This window comes from Scylla paramamosain, chromosome 34 (genome assembly GCF_035594125.1).
Source record: "Scylla paramamosain isolate STU-SP2022 chromosome 34, ASM3559412v1, whole genome shotgun sequence".
Taxonomy (NCBI): Eukaryota; Metazoa; Arthropoda; class Malacostraca; order Decapoda; family Portunidae; genus Scylla; species Scylla paramamosain.
Genome location: NC_087184.1, coordinates 16,632,720 through 16,652,719, shown reverse-complemented (window position 1 = coordinate 16,652,719; position 20,000 = coordinate 16,632,720). Strand labels below are relative to the sequence as shown.

Below are 20,000 nucleotides of genomic sequence, written 5' to 3'. Positions count from 1 at the left end.
AGAGAGAGAGAGAGAGAGAGAGAGAGAGAGAGAGAGAGAGAGAGAGAGAGAGAGAGAGAGAGAGTGTGTGTGTGTGTGTGTGTACTAATAGCGGACGTAGTCTTTGACCCTCCTGTAGTAGCAGTTCCTGTATACACACACACACACACACACACACACACACACACACACACACACACACACACACACGAAGCGCCAGTCATCGCGAGGAAGCGGAAATAGCAACAGCCTGAGAAGTAGAATTGTATAATGTATTGCGTGCTTTTCTTCATCATACACCTCCTCCTCCTCCTCCTCCTCCTGTACTGAAATGCTCGCACGGACTCAACTCGTGACAGTCAACGGTCAGAAAATGAGTTTACTGTTACTCTCACACCCACAGGAAGACAACCTCAGTAGTTGCAAGCACATGACGTCTCTTAGAACTAAAAGAGCATTTATATTCATTTGAGTTTCTGTGATTCTAGCGATACTTTTACGTGAATTCTGCATTAGTGATAAGAAAAACCTCTCTTAGCTCTTGATTTGTCGTTCACGTGGCCTTTAGAAACAGAACTCGTCAGTAGTTGTTTAGGGATCAATAGTGCGAGAGGTGGCGGTAGTCTGACGTGTGAGGGAAAGCAAAGGTCAGGCCGGTGTGGTTGGTATTTGTGGTGTACGCTGCCTGAGTGATGCGTGGTGTTATGCGACCACTTCCCCAATGCTTCCAGAAATAGACTTGGGGAGATTAGGATAAATAGTGGTGTGTTTTTGTTCTTTGTTCTTTTTCAGAATGGTTTTGGATTTTAACTTGAAAGATCAGAAAGGTGCAAATTATAATACGTCAGAAAAGTACAAATTATAAATGATTAGAAGGGTATAGATTATGATAGATTAGAAAAGTACAAATTATCTTCTATTTATCAGTAATTTTTCTGTAATAAACTTCAGAACTATAGAAAATGCAAAATACCTTCTCATACTTCTCCCAGGATGCTCCGATCTAAACGTGGAAAGATAAGAAAGATACTAATTATCATCTTCTGATTCCTAGCATGCTTTTAGTAATAGACTCGGCAATGTTAGTAAGATAGAAATTAGTTTTTTTTTTTTCTCACGACCCAGAATATTTTCATAGATAAACACAGATCAGAGAATACAGATGATAATGCTTACTAAAATAAACGTGGGAATATTGATAAATACGGTGATTCTGATAGTAATACTTATACTACTTGTAAAATTGAACTCCAAATAAATTACAAAAATACAAACAATTACTTTCATCAACTTATTCTCTCAGAAATCAACAGTCGCGGGTATTAGAACACCACCTCTTTTTTCCCCACTAACTACTGACCCCGGGGTGTTTAAGGCTAACGAGGAGAAAGTAATCCACTATTGAGAATACTTAGAAAAATAAACTCCGGGAAACGAGATATACATAATCATTCTGTTCCTTCCCTGTTTGTTGACCGCTGGAGCCTCGAGTCTAGTACGGAGAAAGAAGACGAAGGAAAGAATAAATTAATAAAACGTTACATAATTCAGTGTAGAAAAAGCTTACGAATTATAGATAAGAAGTTCATTGTGTTACAGTAAAATGACTTAAATAGAATGCATTGTTTAACTTAAGTAATGGTTTGAGAGGAGGAGGAGGAGGAGAGGATAAAAGTAATTAAAGAAATGTTTGGGACTTTAGAAAAATGTTAACGTGATTTACGGGATTCCCAATTCTGATCTTGCCTACAATAATGGAAGGAGGGTGAAGTGAGAAGGATGCTTTGTTAAACTTGGCTACTGAGGAGAGCAGGAGGAGGAGGAGGAGGAGGAGGAGGAGGAGGAGGAAGATGGTAGTGATTATGATGCTGGAGATTAAGAAGGCGAAGGAGGAAGAGGAGAAAGGAAATAAGAAAAGATTTTAAAGAGATGTTACTTAATTTACGAGACTCTATTCTGATCTTTCTTAAGAGAATTGGCGGAGGATATGAAAGTGAGGATAGAAGGAAGAGGAAGAGGGGAAGGTGGTGGTGGTGGTGGTGGTGGTGGTGGTGGTGAGAAGACGTGACTGAAAATATTACGTTGATGATTACAAAGACCTTGGATTGAGGTGGACTGTGTGGAGAGTAGTCCGTGTGTAGAGAGAGAGAGAGAGAGAGAGAGAGAGAGAGAGAGAGAGAGAGAGAGAGAGAGAGAGAGAGAGAGAGAGAGACCTACATAACTTCATAGTCTTAAAGTTGGAATAAAAAAAAAAAAGATGGAGAAAAAGTTAAGTAGAATGAAAGTGAAATATCATTATAGTGGCGTCACATTGGAGCCAGTCAAGTGAATTTGCACGTTAAGTAGACCAAGAATTGAAAGAAAAACTAAGAAAAAGAAGAAAAATCCCTGACATATGTATGAATTGGCTGTAACTTTGACTGTATGACTTAAAAGTGAACGAACAGCGATAAAAAAAGGAGAAACTGAATAAAAAAAAACACTCGTGATTTCTTAAGAGATTAATTATTACTCTCAGTGCAAAAGGAAAAGTGAATGGAAGTAAATGCAAAATCAAAGCCAGTTAATTAACGTATATTACCACTATTATTAATAACTGTCTTTCGTTAACCTTCATAGCACACTAAAAATAATATTCGCCCGGAGACACAAGAGAGAGAAAAAAAAGAAAGAAAACAAGTTCATTCTATCTTTCCTTACGTTACACAAACATTCATGAAAACTTAACACACACACAAAAAAAAAAAAGGTCTATTAAGATTCATTTTATCTTAATCTACAAAAATATTTACGAAAACCTAACAGAGAAATCACCAACAAACTCTAGGTATTGAAGGGAAGAATTTATGTAGCAGTGAGAGAGTTGAGGGAGGAGATGTGCTTGGGTGTTCCCGGTGCACTGGGCGACTATCATAACACTGAGGGGTTGGACGGGGCGTGTGTGCCTGGGGGGGGGGGGGGTGCTTGTTTTGTGTATGTGGCCTTGCGTGGGTGGGGAAGACTAGATGTGTGTGTGTGTGGCGATGGCCCGAGAGAGAGAGAGAGAGAGAGAGAGAGAGAGAGAGAGAGAGAGAGAGAGAGAGAGAGAGAGAGAGAGAGAGAGAGAGAGAGCTTCACAAGTAGGAAAATTTCGCATGTCCTGCCTTTCCAGTTGAGATAGAAACGGAATTTTTCACTTCAGACGTTCGCTCTTCTCACAAATCTTCGTTCTACTTACATTAAAATTTTTGGTAGCGAAGGAACATTTAGGTAACTATCCCCAACACTTCGGTATCTTATCTGTGGTACTTTTAAGAGGCTGTATTGGACGTTAGTGTGGTTTTCAAGGGCGTTTTCGTGTTTCTAGTTAAAGTTTGGTATAGATTTTGCGCTTAATAGCCAAAACACACGCTTGAGACCCCGCCTAATCATCTCTGTGGTCTTTGAAAACATTAAATCCAGGATGTTTTCATGATTCCAGTGAGAGTTTAGCTTAGATTCTGCACTTACCGGGAAAAAAAATACGCTCGAAAACCGTAATAATCATCCGTGTGCCCTTTGTAAGTAGCCTGATGAAAAACTAATCAAAGGGATTTTTCATGATTCTAGTGAGAGTTTAGCATTGGAAACTTAATAGGAAACACACACACACACACACACACACATATGGGAACCCAACTAATCATCTCTGTAGCCTTTGAAAATTAACCTGACAAGTCATCAAAGGGTTTTAAAATACAGGTAAAGGAAAACTCAAGTCTTGTCCAGGTAGATTCTCTTCTTACTGCCTTACCTGTCTTACCTGCCTCCTCCTCCTCCTCCTCCTCCTCCTCCTCCTCCTCCTCCTCCTCCTCCTCCTCCTCCTCCTCCTCCTCCTCCTCCTCCTCCTAATATTTGTTCGTCTTTTCTCTAGATTACGTTTCTTCTCGTCTTTCGTCTCTCTCTCTCTCTCTCTCTCTCTCTCTCTCTCTCTCTCTCTCTCTCTCTCTCTCTCTCTCTCTCTCTCTCTCTCTCTCTCTCTCTCTCTCTCTCTCTCTCTCTCTCTCTCTCTCTCTCTCTCTCTCTCTCTCTCTCTCTCTCTCTCTCTCTCTCTCTCTCTCTCTCTCCAGGAAGCGCAGGTGAGACGGCACGTAGCCTGCTCACCTGTCTGCTTACCTGCCTCTCAGTCTCTCAGGTAGTGGTGTAGTGTGTGGCTCAGGCAGTGCTTAACTTGGCGCGGTACTGCTCGGACCTTGGTGAGTGCTGGTGGTGGTGGTGGTGGTGGTAGTGGTGGGAGAATGTGCTATGTGTGTAGGTCTTAGTTACTCTTCCGTAATTCAATCTACCTGTTTATTTGTCCAGTTTTTATCCTTCAGTACCTTCCTTGCCTCTGTCTCTATGCATTTGACTTCCGGACGTGTCTATGTTAGAGGTGATGCTGTTTTGTTATGCTATTCAGACATCTTCCAGACATCTTCCCTTTCCTGATCTCTCGTGTCCTTGTGAGTGGGTAGGGGGAGGGAAAGGGTAGCCACTGTACACACACAAACACACATTCACACACACACACACACACACACACACACACACACACACACACACACACACACACACACACGCACACGGAAAACAACCATACGCTGACATATGACATCCTGACGGGAAGCGGCGGTCTGTGTGTGTGTGTGTGTGTGTGTGTGTGTGTGTGTGTGTGTGTGTGTGTGTGTGTGTGTGTGTGTGTGTTGTCCCCCTTGGTTACGTAAGCCAGTGGTGGGAAGGACGGGACCATCACATGACCTAGGAACGAACGGCACCTCCTCCCTTCCCTCCAGCCCCTCCCCTAACGAGTCATCTCCCCCAGGTCGTGTGTCCGCTACTGTTTGCTGTTGCTGCCTTGGATGCTTTTAATTGAGGCCGCTTTCGCACGCTTGTTGAATTGATAGCTCGATTGTTTGTATTTATTTTTTATATTCTTTGTTCTTTTCTGCCTTCCTGACTCTTTACTGTTTTATTTTATTTTATTTTATTTTATTTATTTATATATTTATTTAGTTTGGAGTTTGTAATGAATTGTTGTCTTAACTTTCGTACGCTTGTTGAATTGATAGCTCGGTTACTTGTACTTTTTTTTATTTTTAGTTCTTCTTCCACTCCCTGACGCTTTCTCCTCTGATTTCATAAGATTTTTTTTTGTTTCCCCCGCCAGCACCGAGTCCGCTGCCTTGCCTTGTGACTTGCAATACCATTGGCTTGATAATTTGCTTTCGGTTTTCCCCAGCTGACGATGCACAGTCACTATCACACCGTCTGCATTAGTTCCCCGTCAGCACTCGATTTTTTCAAAGGCCACAGGTTATAAGCCTGGTTCTCCTGAGTGCTGTTCCTAGTTGACGCCGCAGACTCACAACTATAACATTACTGGAACCATGAAGACTCTTGAAAATTCTGAGTGACTTCCAGTAGAGCCTGTTAAAAGTAGAAGAAACGCTGAAACTTTTGGCATTGTTTCTCACTGATGATGCTTGTATGATTTATTTACTTATTTACGAGTACTTATGTTATTAGGAAGTGGTTGACTCGCAGGTGAAATGGTAGATGAATGGAATACACTCAGTAATCAGGGCGTTAGTGCTGAATCATTAGGAAGCTTTTAAAAGAAGACTAGACAGTTTTATGGATGAAGATGATTGGTGAAAATAGAAATACGAAGGCTTTCTTTCATACAAGGACTGGCCACATGTAGATTTGATGGCTTCTTGCATCAACCTTCATCTTACTGTATACTCATTGAAAACAACACATAACCGGTATTTTTTCCTCCTATACATTTACATTTAAAATTATTGCAGCTTCCTTTATTTAATGTTATGTAGCTAATCAATGAAAACTGCACATCTTGGATTTATTCCTCCAATACTCACTAGGAATTCTTGCAGCTTCCTTTATTCAATACTCTTATGTACTCATTGAAAACAGTCGTATTTGTTCCGCCTTTTACAACAGGAATTCCACTCCAGAGAGGAAGGTGGTGCATGCTGGGAAGGGATGCGTGGATGCGTGGTGGTGGCGCGGCCTTGGGAAGTGGGAGGTATCGGGATGAGGCGGCGTGTTTGCCTCATTCGTTCAGGGACATTCAAAACGTCTCTCATGCTTTGAAACCTTTCGGGGTCTTACTTGGGCAGTTTTAGCATACACTATTGGGAGTAGCTATGGTTTGAAGGGTGTTTTTATGATTGTAGGAGTAGTTTATCAAGAATACTGCATTATTAACGAGTAGAAAACATTGAAAACCTAACTGATAGCCTCTGTGGCCTTTGAAAACAATACCGGTGAGATTATGAATTGTTGAATGATACGGGCCATTGATAAACACTTAAGGCTTGGTGACTTCATACATCTTTCCTTAAGTTCTCACGCTCTTACCTTCCTCCATGAGTGTATGTACCGTTTAAGAATACTTCATTGACTAACACTTGGTCTGATGACTTCTTGCAGCTTCCCTTATTCTCCTGTTCTTACGTTCTCACATATTAGCGAACACTGTAGGTCTGATGGCTTCCTGCAGCTTCCCTTATCGTCTCTCACGTTTCTCCCTTCCTCCTTGCAGTAAATCCAGTGCTGCTATCAACGAATAAATATGGATCACGCGGGCCATGACCATATGAACCACGGCAACATGGACCACGGCAGCATGGACCACAGCAACATGGACCACGGCAGCATGGACCACTCCGGCATGGACCACGGGGACCACTCAGGACACAACATGGCCATAGCGGTGGTGAACACAACGATGAGGGCGATAATGGAGGCAATGCAGACCACGGAGGCGGCCATTGACCACGCGGGTAGGTGTGCGAGGGATGTTTTTTAATATTTTTCTTATTTTATTTATTTATTTATTTTTTTTTTAATGTAAGAGGGCAGTGGCCAAGGGCAACAAAAGGAATGAGAAGAGGTCCACAGAGTGTGCCAGTTCCAAAAGAGAAGGCAAAAGGGTCGTCCAGAATTTGGCAATAGGTGTTTTGCAACCTCCCTCGTGATAGAGTTCAAGTCATAGGAAGGAGGGGATACAGAAGCAGGCAGGGAGTTTCAGAGTTAACCAGAATGCATCAAGGGGATAATGGAAATAACATAAGCCTTCTGATTTACTAACACTTTATTTTCCAGCAAAACATGATGATTTTTCAAAGCAGATTCTACACATTGAAGGGATCAGTAGTGAAATTAATTAACTGGATGAATCTAAATGTAACTTAGCCCTCAGATGAAAATGCTAATGTTATTTCAGTTTTATCCATCATCAACACTACTACTCCTTCAGCCATTTCCCTGGAGTGAGGGGTTAGCACTATATATACATCTCCTTCAATTGTTTCTGGTACCCTTGCATCTTCCTGTGACTTTCAACCTTTGTAGTTCTCCTCTTTTCACCATTTCTGTAGAGTGAGAGGTTGTCGCTATGTACAAGTCTTCAGTTGTTTCTATCCCTTGCATCTTCCTCAGTGACTCACATCCTTTACACTTCTAACACATCTCCTCCACCAACACCAACACTTGATAATGATACTGCAATGAGTCCCATTCCATTAAAATTCTATAAAAAGACACACATTCTAAAATACGCTTGCCTTTGCCAGGTCACGGGGACATGAACCACGCGAACATGGGCCATGGGCAGGCGAGCTCTGCACCTGTGAGCCATGGACACGGCCACGGACACAGGGACATGGACATGGATATGGACATGGACATGGGAATGAGTGTAAGTGTGTGTGTGTGTGTGTGTGTGTGTGTGTGTGTGTGTGTGTGTGTGTATGGGAAGGATGTCTCACTGCCTCATTGAGTTTTGTGTCTGTTCTTTTTTGTAATAAATGAGAGAAAGGAGGGAGGAGTTAAGAGAGAGAGAAAGAATAAGAGGTTTGGAATCAAGGGGAAAGAAGAGGAAGAAAGTTAGAATTAGGGGAAAAAGAGGAGGTTTTGTTTAGATGGAAAAAAGAGGTTGGAAGGTTGTAGTTAAGAGGAGTAGGAAGGTTGAGAGGTAAGAGGAAGGAAATCAGAATTAGGAGAGAAAGAGGTGAGAATTAAGAGGAATAAAGAAATAAAGATGGAGTTAAGAGGAAAAGATGGAATTGAGAAAGAATATTTGAGTTTAAAGAGAAAGATGAAGTTAGAGTAAGAAGATTTCACTTAAGTAAGGAAGTAGTTTCATTTAAGAGGAAGGAAGAGGGAAGGGAGGTCAGAATTCAGAGGAAGAAGGATCAAGTTAAGAGAGGAAGGAAGGTGGAGATATAGTAGAAGTGTTCAAATCTCACTGACAACCTTAAGAGAATATAGCTTTACTGGTATATAATATAGTGACTCCTTGCCACATCCCAGGTTTTATTATTATTATTATGCTGACCTCCCTGTGCCTCTTATCCCTTATCATTATCAGTGTAACCCCATTTATCCTATCATTGGGTGATGGACTATGTGAAGGAAAGAAACTACAATTAGAAGAGTGTACTTCATAAGATGTTTTTACTTTTTTTTTTATGTGAACCTTCTGGGCTGTCTTATCACTGGTCATAATCTCAAAGGTTTCTATGTGTCATCTTTAAAGCTCCCAACAGCCTCTAGTGAAGGATGTTGGGTTTTCCAGAGGTGGCTGCTTAGGAATTCTGAATTATCAATAGGAAAATACTGACAATATCAAGAATAATAACAGTAGTCAGTTTGTTAGTGCTGAGTCATGAAGGAGCTTTAAAAGATTAGACAAATTTATAGATTGGGATAATAGGTGGAAATAGGTAGGTATGTTTTGTACAGGGACTGCCACGTGTAGGCCCAATGGCTTCTTGCAGCTTCCCTTATATTCTTATGCTCTTACGATCTTATCTCTGCATCTTTTTAACGTAGAGAGAACAGTGCATTAAAAAAAATGAGGCCATATCTCGTGAGGCTGATAGGCGGTGATAATTATGTTTTGTTTGTTTACGCAGTACGTTCTTGGTCCTTGAACCTTCCTGAGTCCAATGAGAACTGAGCCATTACAATGTCTGACCTATTTGTATTGTACTTAAACTGACTGATAGTTATGCAGCTTATACTTAACTTTCTTGTGATAAGAGACAGGCCTGTTTATTTTCCATCTTCTTTAATCATGGAGGGAAACACCAGTAACACCCAGGCAACTTTTACAGATGAGCTTCCACTTTGGGTATAATGAGACCATTCTGTTTGACTGGTGGAAGATCAGTAATATTGGTGGCCTCATTGGCTCCATGGTGGGCATCTTCATCCTGGCCATGATGTACGAGGGACTCAAGTACTGGAGGTGAGTGGGGCTGGGGCAGCGTGGGTCACAGTACAGAATTTATACAGATCATGTGCAAGTTTTAAAGAGGCAGGAAGGAATTGGTTCTGAAATGGAGTGGTAGATGAATGAAATGAGCTCAATCAGTCATTTTAGGGAGTTTTAAGAGATTAGACAAATTTGTGTCTTGGGATGATGGGTGGAAATACTAGGTAGGCATGTCTCATACAGGAACTGCCACATACAAGCCTGATGGCTTCTTGCAGTTTCCCTGGTTATGTTCTTATGTTCTCTAAAGTTAATTATATACTTTACTTTACCTTCTCCTTTTGCACAACCTCACTCCTTGCCACATTTATAATTAGTGTTTGTGTAAGTTGATGAATGTCATGAATTGATGCTAAGTGTATAATCTTTTTAGGAATAACAAATCACCGAGTCGTGAAGGTTCAAAGCATCAAAAAACTGTTGTCAAACCCATAGAGAGAGAAGAGCCAAGGTACAGAATGCGCGTCACTCATCAGTGTGTGGCATTCCCTGTAAATGTTGTAATACTGAGACACATCAGTGTCAGCAGTGCAAAATTCAGTGTATTAGCACTGTACTGTATACTGTTTCACCCGTCCACAATGTACGTGCATGCATAATGTTCAGAACTGATGCACACAGTTGTGAATGCAAAGTATTTGGTGGTGAAGTAAGTGTACTGAGACAAGCATAGCAAATAAGTCTGGCTTTATAATGTCAATTAACTTGTAACATGTTTTCACACTTGACTCAAGTTTGACAGGCTGTTATTCCAGATTCATAACACATATCAGTCGTATTGTAGCCTAGAATGTACTGACACAAGCATAACAAACAAGTCTTTGGCACCATAACATCCACTATTCCATAACATAAATCTTCACATTCCATTCGGTTTCACTGGTTGTTATTTCATTCAAAACGCACTTCACTCACATTTTAGGTAGTTCTCAGCAACACAGTGAATTGAGGATTGCATTTCTTGACTCAGATCTTTACTGACACAAAGCTTTCCGCAGAGAGCACCTCTTCCGGAAGTCCCTGGCGGCCATGCAGTACTGTGCTAAGGTGGAGAAAGGCAACGTCACCGAGCAGGACAAACCCTCACAGTACGTTTTCTGTTTATTTATCCAACTTGCTGAGACTTTTATGGGGGAACAAAGCTATTTTAAAGTTTCAGTGTGTGGGAAGGTGATGCTACACAAGTGGGAGTTTTATTGAGAACATTGATATTTTAAAGTGTAGATATGTGTGGGAAAGATTTGCAACTTTGTTATGGATGGATTTGATTATCTATTCACATTTGTTTATTCACTTGCTACATGAGATTTAGCTGTACTGAATGATAGAAAACACTTGTCATGTTGTGTTTAGAAAGTGAATAATGGGGCTAAGAGAGTGTGTGTGTGTGTGTGTGTGTGTGTGTGTGTGTGTGTGTGTGTGTGTGTGTGTGTGTGTGTGTGTGTGTGTGTGTGTGTGTGTGGTGCCTTGTTTGGGCCACTCTTGGATTACCAACCTTGTATATAGAAAGATAGATTATTTTTACTTGTGCTTATTCAATTAGCTGCTTGGAATATGGGTCTGTTGAGTGGATGGGGAGGCGAGGGAGGTTGGTCAATATGTGTGTGGGAAGTGAGTGATTAGTAGCATTAAGATTGCCAATAGAAGAGGTGATAGACTGTCCCTGTGTGGAATAACTGTTTAATTCTGTATCTCCTCCTGTGTTGGGTTAGGTTGGGTCTTGTCTCTGCTCATTGTTTGTTGGGTTATGTCTTGTCTCTGTCATCATTCTGTATTGGAGGCCCCAGAGATGTGATATGATTCCTTCTTGGGAGCGTGAATAATTGTTGGGCTTTGTATTAGTAAGCTGTTGATTCCTGTTTACTCTATTTCCTCATGTACAGGTTGAGTTCTGAAGGCCAAATATTTAGGCAAAAAATTGGGGGTCAAACTATATATCTGAGTTAGATTTCTTTTTATACATGACAGAGGAAGAGATTGAATACCATCTTAAGCTGTTGATTTCTATTTAGTTACTTTTTACAGACAAGAAACAGGAAAAAATTGAATTGCACTTGTCATGTCACAACACCTTATTAGGTACACAGGACAGAGAGAATACCCATTAAGAACAAAAGTAGATAATGATTGTGTGTGTGTGTGGGTGTGTATGTTCATGTAATAATGTGTTTCGTCCTTATTCTGCTGCCGCTGCTGCTGTAGATATATGGAGCAGATCATTATGCCCCCCACGTGAGTACTGACCATTTGTACAGCATGCCCAGGTTGCTGTTCTGGTGGTGGTGCATGTTTCTGCTGGCTGTTCCCTGGTTGTGTTCCCTTAACCAGGTCCTCCACTCAGGTCCTCTCAGTTATGTTCTCTCACTCTGCCTGTCATTTTGCCATCTCTTCTCCTTTCACTGTTTCTCTAGAGTGAGGGTTGGCAGAATGTACGAGTCTCCTCCAGTTGCTTCTGTCCCTTGCATCTTCCTCTGTGACTCCCATCCTTTGCATTTCTACTACAATTCCATCCCTCTATCTCACATTCTCTTTCCCTTGATCTTTCAACCGGTTTTGTTCAAGCTCTTTTAATTGATTCCTGGTCTTCTCTTCTTACTATGTGGCCAAACCATCTAATTTTTCATCTTTGTATCACTTCCATAATGCATCCACTCCATCTGAGGACATGCAAATATAGCAACACTGTCTGGCTGTTGCTCACTTTCTGATTGGTCACCATATTCACATCTTTTAGATTTAGTATCAAATTGATTTTATATTTACAGAAATTGATAATCTGGCACCTGTTACAGTGATCTACCAGTCTACAATTATTTCAAAACCAATTCCTTCCCTTTAAATTCAACTTCCTTACAGCATAGTCCAGATGAGGCCTGACCAGTGTTGAATATTACTTAAATATCACTTTACGACTCCTTTTAATACTCCTGAAGATGAATCCTAATTCACAGCTTTATTTCTTGCCTCTATGCATTGTTTTGTGAAGATCTGAGCTAAGTGTGACTCCTAGATATTTCTTGCTCTGATCCTTTTGATGTCTCATTCATTGTTGGATATGTGGATTTTGTCTGTCTATGCTAAATTTGCATTAATTTGAATTGTGTTTGCCATCCATTCAGTAAAAGCAAATGCAAAGTATATACAGCAAGTAGAGGAAATCGACACAATAGGTACACAATAAAGAATGAGGTGCTGATAGTATTAGACGACGAGAAACATCAGAGAGTCACAGTTAGCCGAGATCTGTCAGAGAAAACAATGCACAGAGGCAAGAAAATAAAGCTGTGTATTAGAATTCACCTCAAGAGTGCTAAAAGTACAAGTTAAAGAGCAGTATTTGAGTTGTATGCAGCACTGGATAGACAGCATCAGCGGAGTACCAGAATTACCAAGGTCGTGCCCTGAGTAGGAAAAGGAAAGATGGAAAGACTGGGAGTATAATGTATTATTGATATGCCGCCATCCTCTGATTGGAAGTACTGTCTTGCCTACACTCAGCAGTGGAGGGGAAGAATAAATGCATGTGTTCCATTACATTCTTTTTCCCCTACCTCAGTCTCTCCTCTATTCCCCCCCTTTCTCTCTCTCTCTCTCTCTCTCTCTCTCTCTCTCTCTCTCTCTCTCTCTCTCTCTCTCTCTCTCTCCTCTCTCTCTCTCTCTCTCTCTCTCTCTCTCTCTCTCTCTCTCTCTCTCTCTCTCTCTCTCTCTCTCTCTCTCTCTCTCCTCACCTCACAGACCCACAGCCACTCTCCACAGCCCCTCCCAAAATAACTCGGTGAAAACAAAAGTAAGAATCGCACACAAATTTCTTCACATTCCTACTCATCAAGCAGAAAATAAAATTGCTTACCTAAATATTTTCTTGCTCCTGTTAACAGTCCTATAGAATACAATCACAACTTAACAACCCTATTAACTGTCATATGCTTTCTTTTCCCTGTCAATTGTCAAGCAAATTCTTTCATTGTCTAAGAAGCTTATCCTCACATTAGTAAGTTAATGTACAGGGAAATACACTGAAATTCACATGTTTTCCCTCCCTGCCAACTCAAACCCTGATCAAAAGTTTTCAGTGTCAAAAACAAGACTTTAAAATAAAAATAAGTAATCTATGCTAAAAATAATCACAGAAATAAAAAATCACAAGGCAGCAGTCAGTGATGAGGTCTGTAACAGTTGCAATCACGCTGTTTGAGACACTACCTATGTTACAACACTAAATGAAGCAAACTATTCCATCTCATCACACTCATTTATGGTTTTCATCATGTTTATTTCCTTGTCTTTTTTTTTTTTTATGAGTTTCTACTGCTTTTTATGTTTAATTCCCTGCACGTGTCAATGTCGATCCATAAATATCACAAGGCTTAACATTACAGCCATATTTTCCACCAATGATTCTCCATCCTTCTCTTCTGCACGTGCCTTGATGTTCTCCCATAAATATGATGTGTGACATTCCAATAATATTCTCCAGCTGTGATTCCTCTTTCCTCTCTCCTGCAATGCCTGTGTCTTTCAACAGCACAGCATTGCCTGCCACCTACAGCACTAGTACACCACTTGTCCCAGCTTCCATAGTGCTGTGATGTCTTCAGTAGCTCATATAGCACTCGATCTTATGTATCTTTCACTTATAATGTGTGCTGTGATGCCTTGAGGTATTGCACTCGGCTTTCCTGTGTCTTATTTACACTTATATAATCTTATCTTTACTGGCATTATCAGTTACCCGACATGTATGTATGGGGAAGGACTAGTTGCATTTCTTTTTAAAAATATCATATACTTGTAAAAGTCATTTGAACTCACAACAGTCTGCATATGAGGCCAAGTTCTTATCAGACACGTGCCACTTGACTTGCAAGGGACTGAAGGAGAGGCAACACAGCTTGACCACTGAGACTCAGTTACATTCCCCTTGTAGGATGAACATGTAACATCATTTGAACTGACAATAGTTGGCATATGAGGCCAAGTTTTTATCATAGATTTGCCTGGGACTGAAGGAAAGAGATTACACAGCTTGCCCAGAGAGACTCACTGCTATGCTCTCCCTACAGGATGAACATGCTGAGTGTGGAGCACGGGGTCCAGACTCTGCTACACATGGTCCAGATGATAGTGAGTTACTTCCTCATGCTGATCTTCATGACCTACAACGTGTGGCTGTGCATAGCAACGGTGCTCGGAGCGGGCCTTGGCTACTTCCTCTTTGGGTGGCGCAAGTCTGTGGTGGTTGACATAACCGAGCACTGCCACTAGTCCCCGCGTGTGTGTCTGTCAGTCTGTGAAGAGAGAGTTGTGAATCAGTGGTTATTATTGTTGTTTTTTATATAGACGGCTGTGTTTGTGAGAAACGCTGTGGTAACAAGGAAATAAACCACAGTTTGTACGTTTACTGAACCTGGAGGTACATGCATTCACTCCATATCATTGATTTTTGATCCATTTTTTTTTTTTATATTATATACACCTATACATACATATATATACATATATATATAGAATGAACAAGATGATCAAGAACGTTGTAATTACTGATCACTCCTGTTCATCTTTTTAAATGTTTTATTTTTTTAACAAATATAAAACACGACTGATGGAAAGAATGTGGTGTGCATACAGGACGACTTAGGTTGACTTAGCAATGCAGTGTTAGTGTTTGGGGTGGATGGTGTGTGGGTGATGGAGGGGACTGCTAAATGTACAAGCCTTTGGTGCTTCATTGCCAGCGGGGAAAGACTGACGACTGGGAACACTTTAGCTGACCGATGCAACTGACCAGAGTTTTAGATATTGAGAATGACTATTTTATCTTCCTACAGAGACATCACACCTTTACAAACCCAAGTCACTGATTATCTCCATCAAATAATTATTCCTTAAATACTTAATGCTTTTTAATTTTAGTGAATAATGAAATATCTGAGGTAAATCGTGGCTAACTGAACTCTCAAACATCCCAGTCAGTCTCTCACTTCCCTGTATTTCACTGGTTGCAAGATGGAGCACTGCTGCAATGATTTTCCATGTGAATATTGTTGTAAATAACAGTTCTGATTGATTGCCACTAAACATTTTATTTACATTCCTTGTTTGTTGAGCACATCTGTTTTTGGAACATAGCACACCTAACAAAAGACACAGATTCCTATAAAAATCTGCTCCCCTGCCCCTTCTCTCTCTCTCCCTCTCTTTCATCTCACTACAGCTCACAGACCCACAGTATGCCTAACCATCCATCATACAAATGCACACACCACAACCGTATTCAGTCACAACATGCATCTACCTATCCGCACACCAAGCCAACATCCATCATCCATCAAGCGACAGAGAAGGAAGGGGCAAGTAATGAGAAGCAATGGTAGTAAGTTAATGACAACAAAATTAACTCAATCAAAAATGGTAAGGAGGAAAGAGAAGAAATGTTGGCAAATCTCTGAATATTTTAGCTTTCTGAAAGAGCAAGGAAGAAGACATTTTGGAGTGGAGTTGGGGTGAAAGAGAAGTGTAAGTAAGTGTCTGAATATCTTAGCTCCATATGATCTTGAGAGAAAGAAGAGGCAATGGAGCAAGGAAGAAAAGTGGAGGGACCATAAAGCCACACCAGGACAGTGAGCAAACACACACCTCGTCACCACTCCACAAAGCCCACAAGATGCAAAGTTTACATTTATTTTTATCTCGAAATAAACATTGGTGTGGATTGATATATATCTTTCACCTGATAATTGTGCGGAAGCAGGGAGATGTATGTGCAGGAAATGAGCATGCAGAGAAGTAAGATGTGCATTGGTGTGCTAAACAAATACATACAAACATAAGAAAATAACATGATAAAATAGGATAAGATAACCTAAGACAACATACAAACATAAGAAAATAAAGGAAGATGCAAGAAGCCTTCTGGCCCACTTGTGCTCTAGTTAAGAAATGGAGTCTTGCTCTTACAAAAATTCTAGAAAAAAAAACCATCAATTATGAGACTGGATTGTGTGTGTTTTGTATATCTCAGGACCTTCAAATCTGGCATCCTTTCTCTACCTATATGTACACACCAATCTCGTGGCTTATCCTACAACACCCCTTTCTCTAGAACATAAATATTCAGGTATGCACTATAATTCAATATTTTTTCAATGCTATCTTTGCTCACAATGAGTTCTGGTCACAGAGAACTTGCAGTAAGAAGAAACGGGTGAATGAATTTATGAACATTCAGGTCAATAATTTCTGAAGTTAAGTTTAAAAAAAAGTATTGTCCACTGTCCTGAGAAAGTGATCTAAAATAGGAGAATGCTTGAAAGAGAAAACAAAACTAGTACCCATGAATGTTTTTAAGGAACAGCACATTCATAAACTGCAATTCACCTGTATCACTTGTTGCAAATCTGATTCACTTATGATGCACAAAAAAAGTGGAACATGCAGCAGTGCTCCTTCTTCTCTACACCACACAAGTGCTTTAGATTGAACATGCAACCCCAATGATGCAACACCAGTACTTAAGACAGTTACTGTGATGGAGTCTCACTTGTGGATGTGAAATGTTTCCCTTAAGAATACATGACAGGCAGATCGGAGGGAGGTACTGAAGGGAACTTAGGCTGAGGAATGAGTACTTGAATGTTCCTCTTAAGTTCCTCAGAAGAAGCTACTGTTGAAATAAAATACTCACTCCTTAACCAGTATTCCCTTCATTACCCATCTCCACTCTGTCACAATGCCCTCATGTCAAACAGAATAATCGAGTAACTTTTTATCTATGATCATAATGTAACTAAACTGTTTATATATATATGAATAAATTATATACACACCCAACTGTACATAGGAAAACCAAAGTAGCAACAGCAGCAGCATCATGTAACAGAAATATATGTGAGAAAAGAATATTTTCTTGTGTATGACTGTCTTGTGTTTTTATTTACCATTTATAGTGTAGCTTGCAAAGTTTGGGAGTTTGTGGGGAGAGAGAGAGAGAGAGAGAGAGAGAGAGAGAGAGAGAGAGAGAGAGAGAGAGAGAGAGAGAGAGAGAGAGAGAGAGAGAGAGAGAGAGAGAGAGAGAGAGAGAGAAAACTGCCACATATCACATTAACTTATAGAGAAGATACACTACCATATTTTCACATTCTAACACTACCATGGCCAATATATTTTATTAGGAAAACAGTCACCATATTCTGTACCCTACCATAGCTGACATTCACTTATTAAGAAGATAACTACCTCTATGCACTCTACCACAGCTGACAGTGCCATTACTAATATTTCAACCCTATATCTGACACTTCCACCATGGCTAACACTTAAACACTACCATACCTGACACATTACCATACCAAGCACTATAAATCTGAATCATCCGGTGAAATGATGATACACTGTTAAATGAATAAAGGGAAGGTAAAATGGAGGAAGGAACAATGAAATGATGATACAAAATTAGCATTAATCCTTAGACTGCTACAGCTTATTATCTCAGCTTGATTTTGTCAGCTTGTACGAGTTTAGACAAGGATTACGAAAGACTACTCGCAACAAAAGGTGTCATTGAATATCCAGTGATGTGTATTAGAAACTGTAGTTTAATTCGTGAGTAAAAATGCCTAGGGTTGCTGAAAATAAAATCACATGTACCAGTAGCAGTCAAAGTCAAGGCAGTGAATCAAAAACACACAACTCATGCAGGAAATAAAGTAAAAGGCAGATACATAAAACTGTACTGACCTAACTTCACCTTGCTGTGGCCTTGCAGTGGGTACCTCTTGCTTCACACCAGCAGAACCAGCGCCACAATTCCTCCAGCAATGAACAAGAATGGCAACCAAGTTTTAATGAACCCCATGAAACTGTGAACAAATTGTGAATGTTAGAACTTCAGACTGGGAGATGCTATATAATTATTGCTTTGGGAGTGACACTGAGCAACCATAATTTTGCAACCATCATTTTTGCTGCCTCGACCATCCACCAACAAAAAATGCTTTATACTTAGAGGGAAATGATCGACTCACCTGACGTATTTCCCATGAATAAGCATAAGGAAGCACAACTTAACCATGTTCCAGTGAGAGCTGCCGTCGTAGTGCATCAGATTGAGAGCCATGGCGACGTGTGAGTGGCAGTTGTCGCAGAACAGATTGTGCTGCAAAGCGAAGGCAGGTCATGACTGTGCAAAGTGTGATAGACAATGTGATAACCAAGCCTTGTCAAATTATGTCTTTCTATATGCAAGCCCTACCAAATGATCTATCTGTCTATCTATATACCGGCTCTGTCAAATATCTATCTATACACCAGCAATACGAAATATATCTATCCATACACCAACTCTACCAACTCATCTTAACACAACACTTAACCTCACCATTCTGCCCTGGTACTCCTGTGAGGCGAGCTGGATGCTATTGTCAAATGCTGCAGGCCCCCCATGTGCCCGGTAAGGATCCAGCATCCAGTACTTGGTGGGCCAGCCGAATGCCATGTTGTCCTCCGATACAAAGTAAGGGCCTGCAAAGTCCCTAATCACTCCTGAAGTGTACGCGATGCCCATGTGTCCGATGAACGGCAGGAACCACCTATGGGGTTAAGAAAGTGTTGGTTTTGTTGTAGCTTTTTGCCTTTTTTTTTTTTTTATGGGTTCTAGTTAAAGGTTATAAAAGAGGCTGAAAAAAAGTTTTATTGATGGTGCTAGTCTTACATCCAATTAACAGCAGGAACCACCAATGGGCTTTAGAATGAGCTGTTTATGTAGCCATTTTTTCTTTTTTCTTTTTTATGCAAGCAGGGCAAACCAGTAATAATAATGGCTGAAAATAAGGTCTACTGAAGATGCCAGTCCCCCAAAAAAGTCAAAAGGAATATGCAAATTTGAGTGTCTTGAAACTTCCCTCTTGAAACAGTTCAGGTCACAGGCAGGAGGAAATACAGAAGCAATAAGCATGCAGGGAGTTGCAGCAGGTGAGTGTGTGTGACATTATTCCCACCAACACCACCATCCTCTCAGCAGCAAGTGACTCAGATCTTACCCACTGTGTAACCACTTTAGAAATTAATAACGGTAATAAATGTGAGAATAAACATGAAAGACAAAAAAAGAGCAGACAGTAGATACTCACGTAAGGAGCGGCAGTGGCGTCCACACAATGCAGCAGGGGTACCGGTGATGACGGTGGTCCATCTTGCCAATAATTACGGGGCTCTCTGGGGAACTGGCTGACTCAGACATTGGGCCCACACATTGGCACCGCTGTGGGGAGAAAGGCAAGCATTGTGGTGGTGCAAGAGTGAGGCAACAGCAGTAAGTTAGTCAAGTGTTGGTGTTGGCTGAATGATCAGTGTCTGGATGTGGTGGCAGCCCTTGCAATGCTGTAATAGTGAGAATATTGGTGTGTAAGTTAAGGGGGTTGTAGCACCTGCAGACCTTCCCCCCCCCTCTGTTAGGTTAGGGGGCTGTTGAAGGGGGGCATAGTTCCATGTTAGGTTAGGCTGAGTGGGGTCAACAGGAGTGCAGCCCCCACGTTAAGTTACGTTTGGTTTGGGAGTCCATATTTTAGTCATATTTGCTCCCACAGCCCCCCAAAATTCCACCACCCCCAAAAAAAAAAGAGAAAAAAAAAGACATTTCCCACAGACTTTTCTCAAAGGCCAAATTTCATTCACCTTTGCATTCCCCACCTGAAACCGCCCACCCCCAGCTCCTCAAAGA

At 40.8% G+C, this 20,000-nt stretch overlaps 2 protein-coding genes across 13 annotated transcripts in view; one reads left to right on the top strand and one right to left on the bottom strand.

The window, feature by feature from the left end:
- LOC135090291 (high affinity copper uptake protein 1-like) overlaps positions 1–15,356 on the top strand; it is a 32,759-nt gene extending 17,403 nt beyond the window's left edge. For 5 of the 9 annotated variants that reach the window (XM_063986938.1, XM_063986935.1, XM_063986937.1 and 2 more), the window contains exons 2-7: positions 6,545–6,785; positions 7,578–7,702; positions 9,123–9,256; positions 10,282–10,371; positions 11,486–11,515; positions 14,347–15,356. In XM_063986938.1, the coding sequence (XP_063843008.1) occupies positions 6,575–6,785; positions 7,578–7,702; positions 9,123–9,256; positions 10,282–10,371; positions 11,486–11,515; positions 14,347–14,548 (792 nt within the window). In that variant the 5' untranslated portion in view covers positions 6,545–6,574 and the 3' untranslated portion in view covers positions 14,549–15,356. Of the gene's footprint in view, positions 1–4,069; positions 4,194–6,544; positions 6,786–7,577; positions 7,703–9,122; positions 9,257–10,281; positions 10,372–11,485; positions 11,516–14,346 lie in introns of those variants that run through there. The other 4 variants (XM_063986943.1, XM_063986942.1, XM_063986941.1 and 1 more) reach the window with 2 other exon arrangements.
- The window catches only part of LOC135090293 (transmembrane protein 222-like), a 69,079-nt gene continuing 61,789 nt past the window's right edge, over positions 12,711–20,000 (bottom strand). For all 4 annotated transcript variants that reach the window (XM_063986945.1, XM_063986948.1, XM_063986946.1 and 1 more), the window contains exons 2-6: positions 19,411–19,541; positions 18,660–18,870; positions 18,307–18,437; positions 18,020–18,141; positions 12,711–14,571 (exon numbers count right to left, since the gene is read on the bottom strand). In XM_063986945.1, coding sequence (XP_063843015.1) covers positions 18,063–18,141; positions 18,307–18,437; positions 18,660–18,870; positions 19,411–19,541 — 552 coding nt within the window. In that variant the 3' untranslated portion in view covers positions 12,711–14,571; positions 18,020–18,062. The remainder of the gene's footprint in view (positions 14,572–18,019; positions 18,142–18,306; positions 18,438–18,659; positions 18,871–19,410; positions 19,542–20,000) is intronic.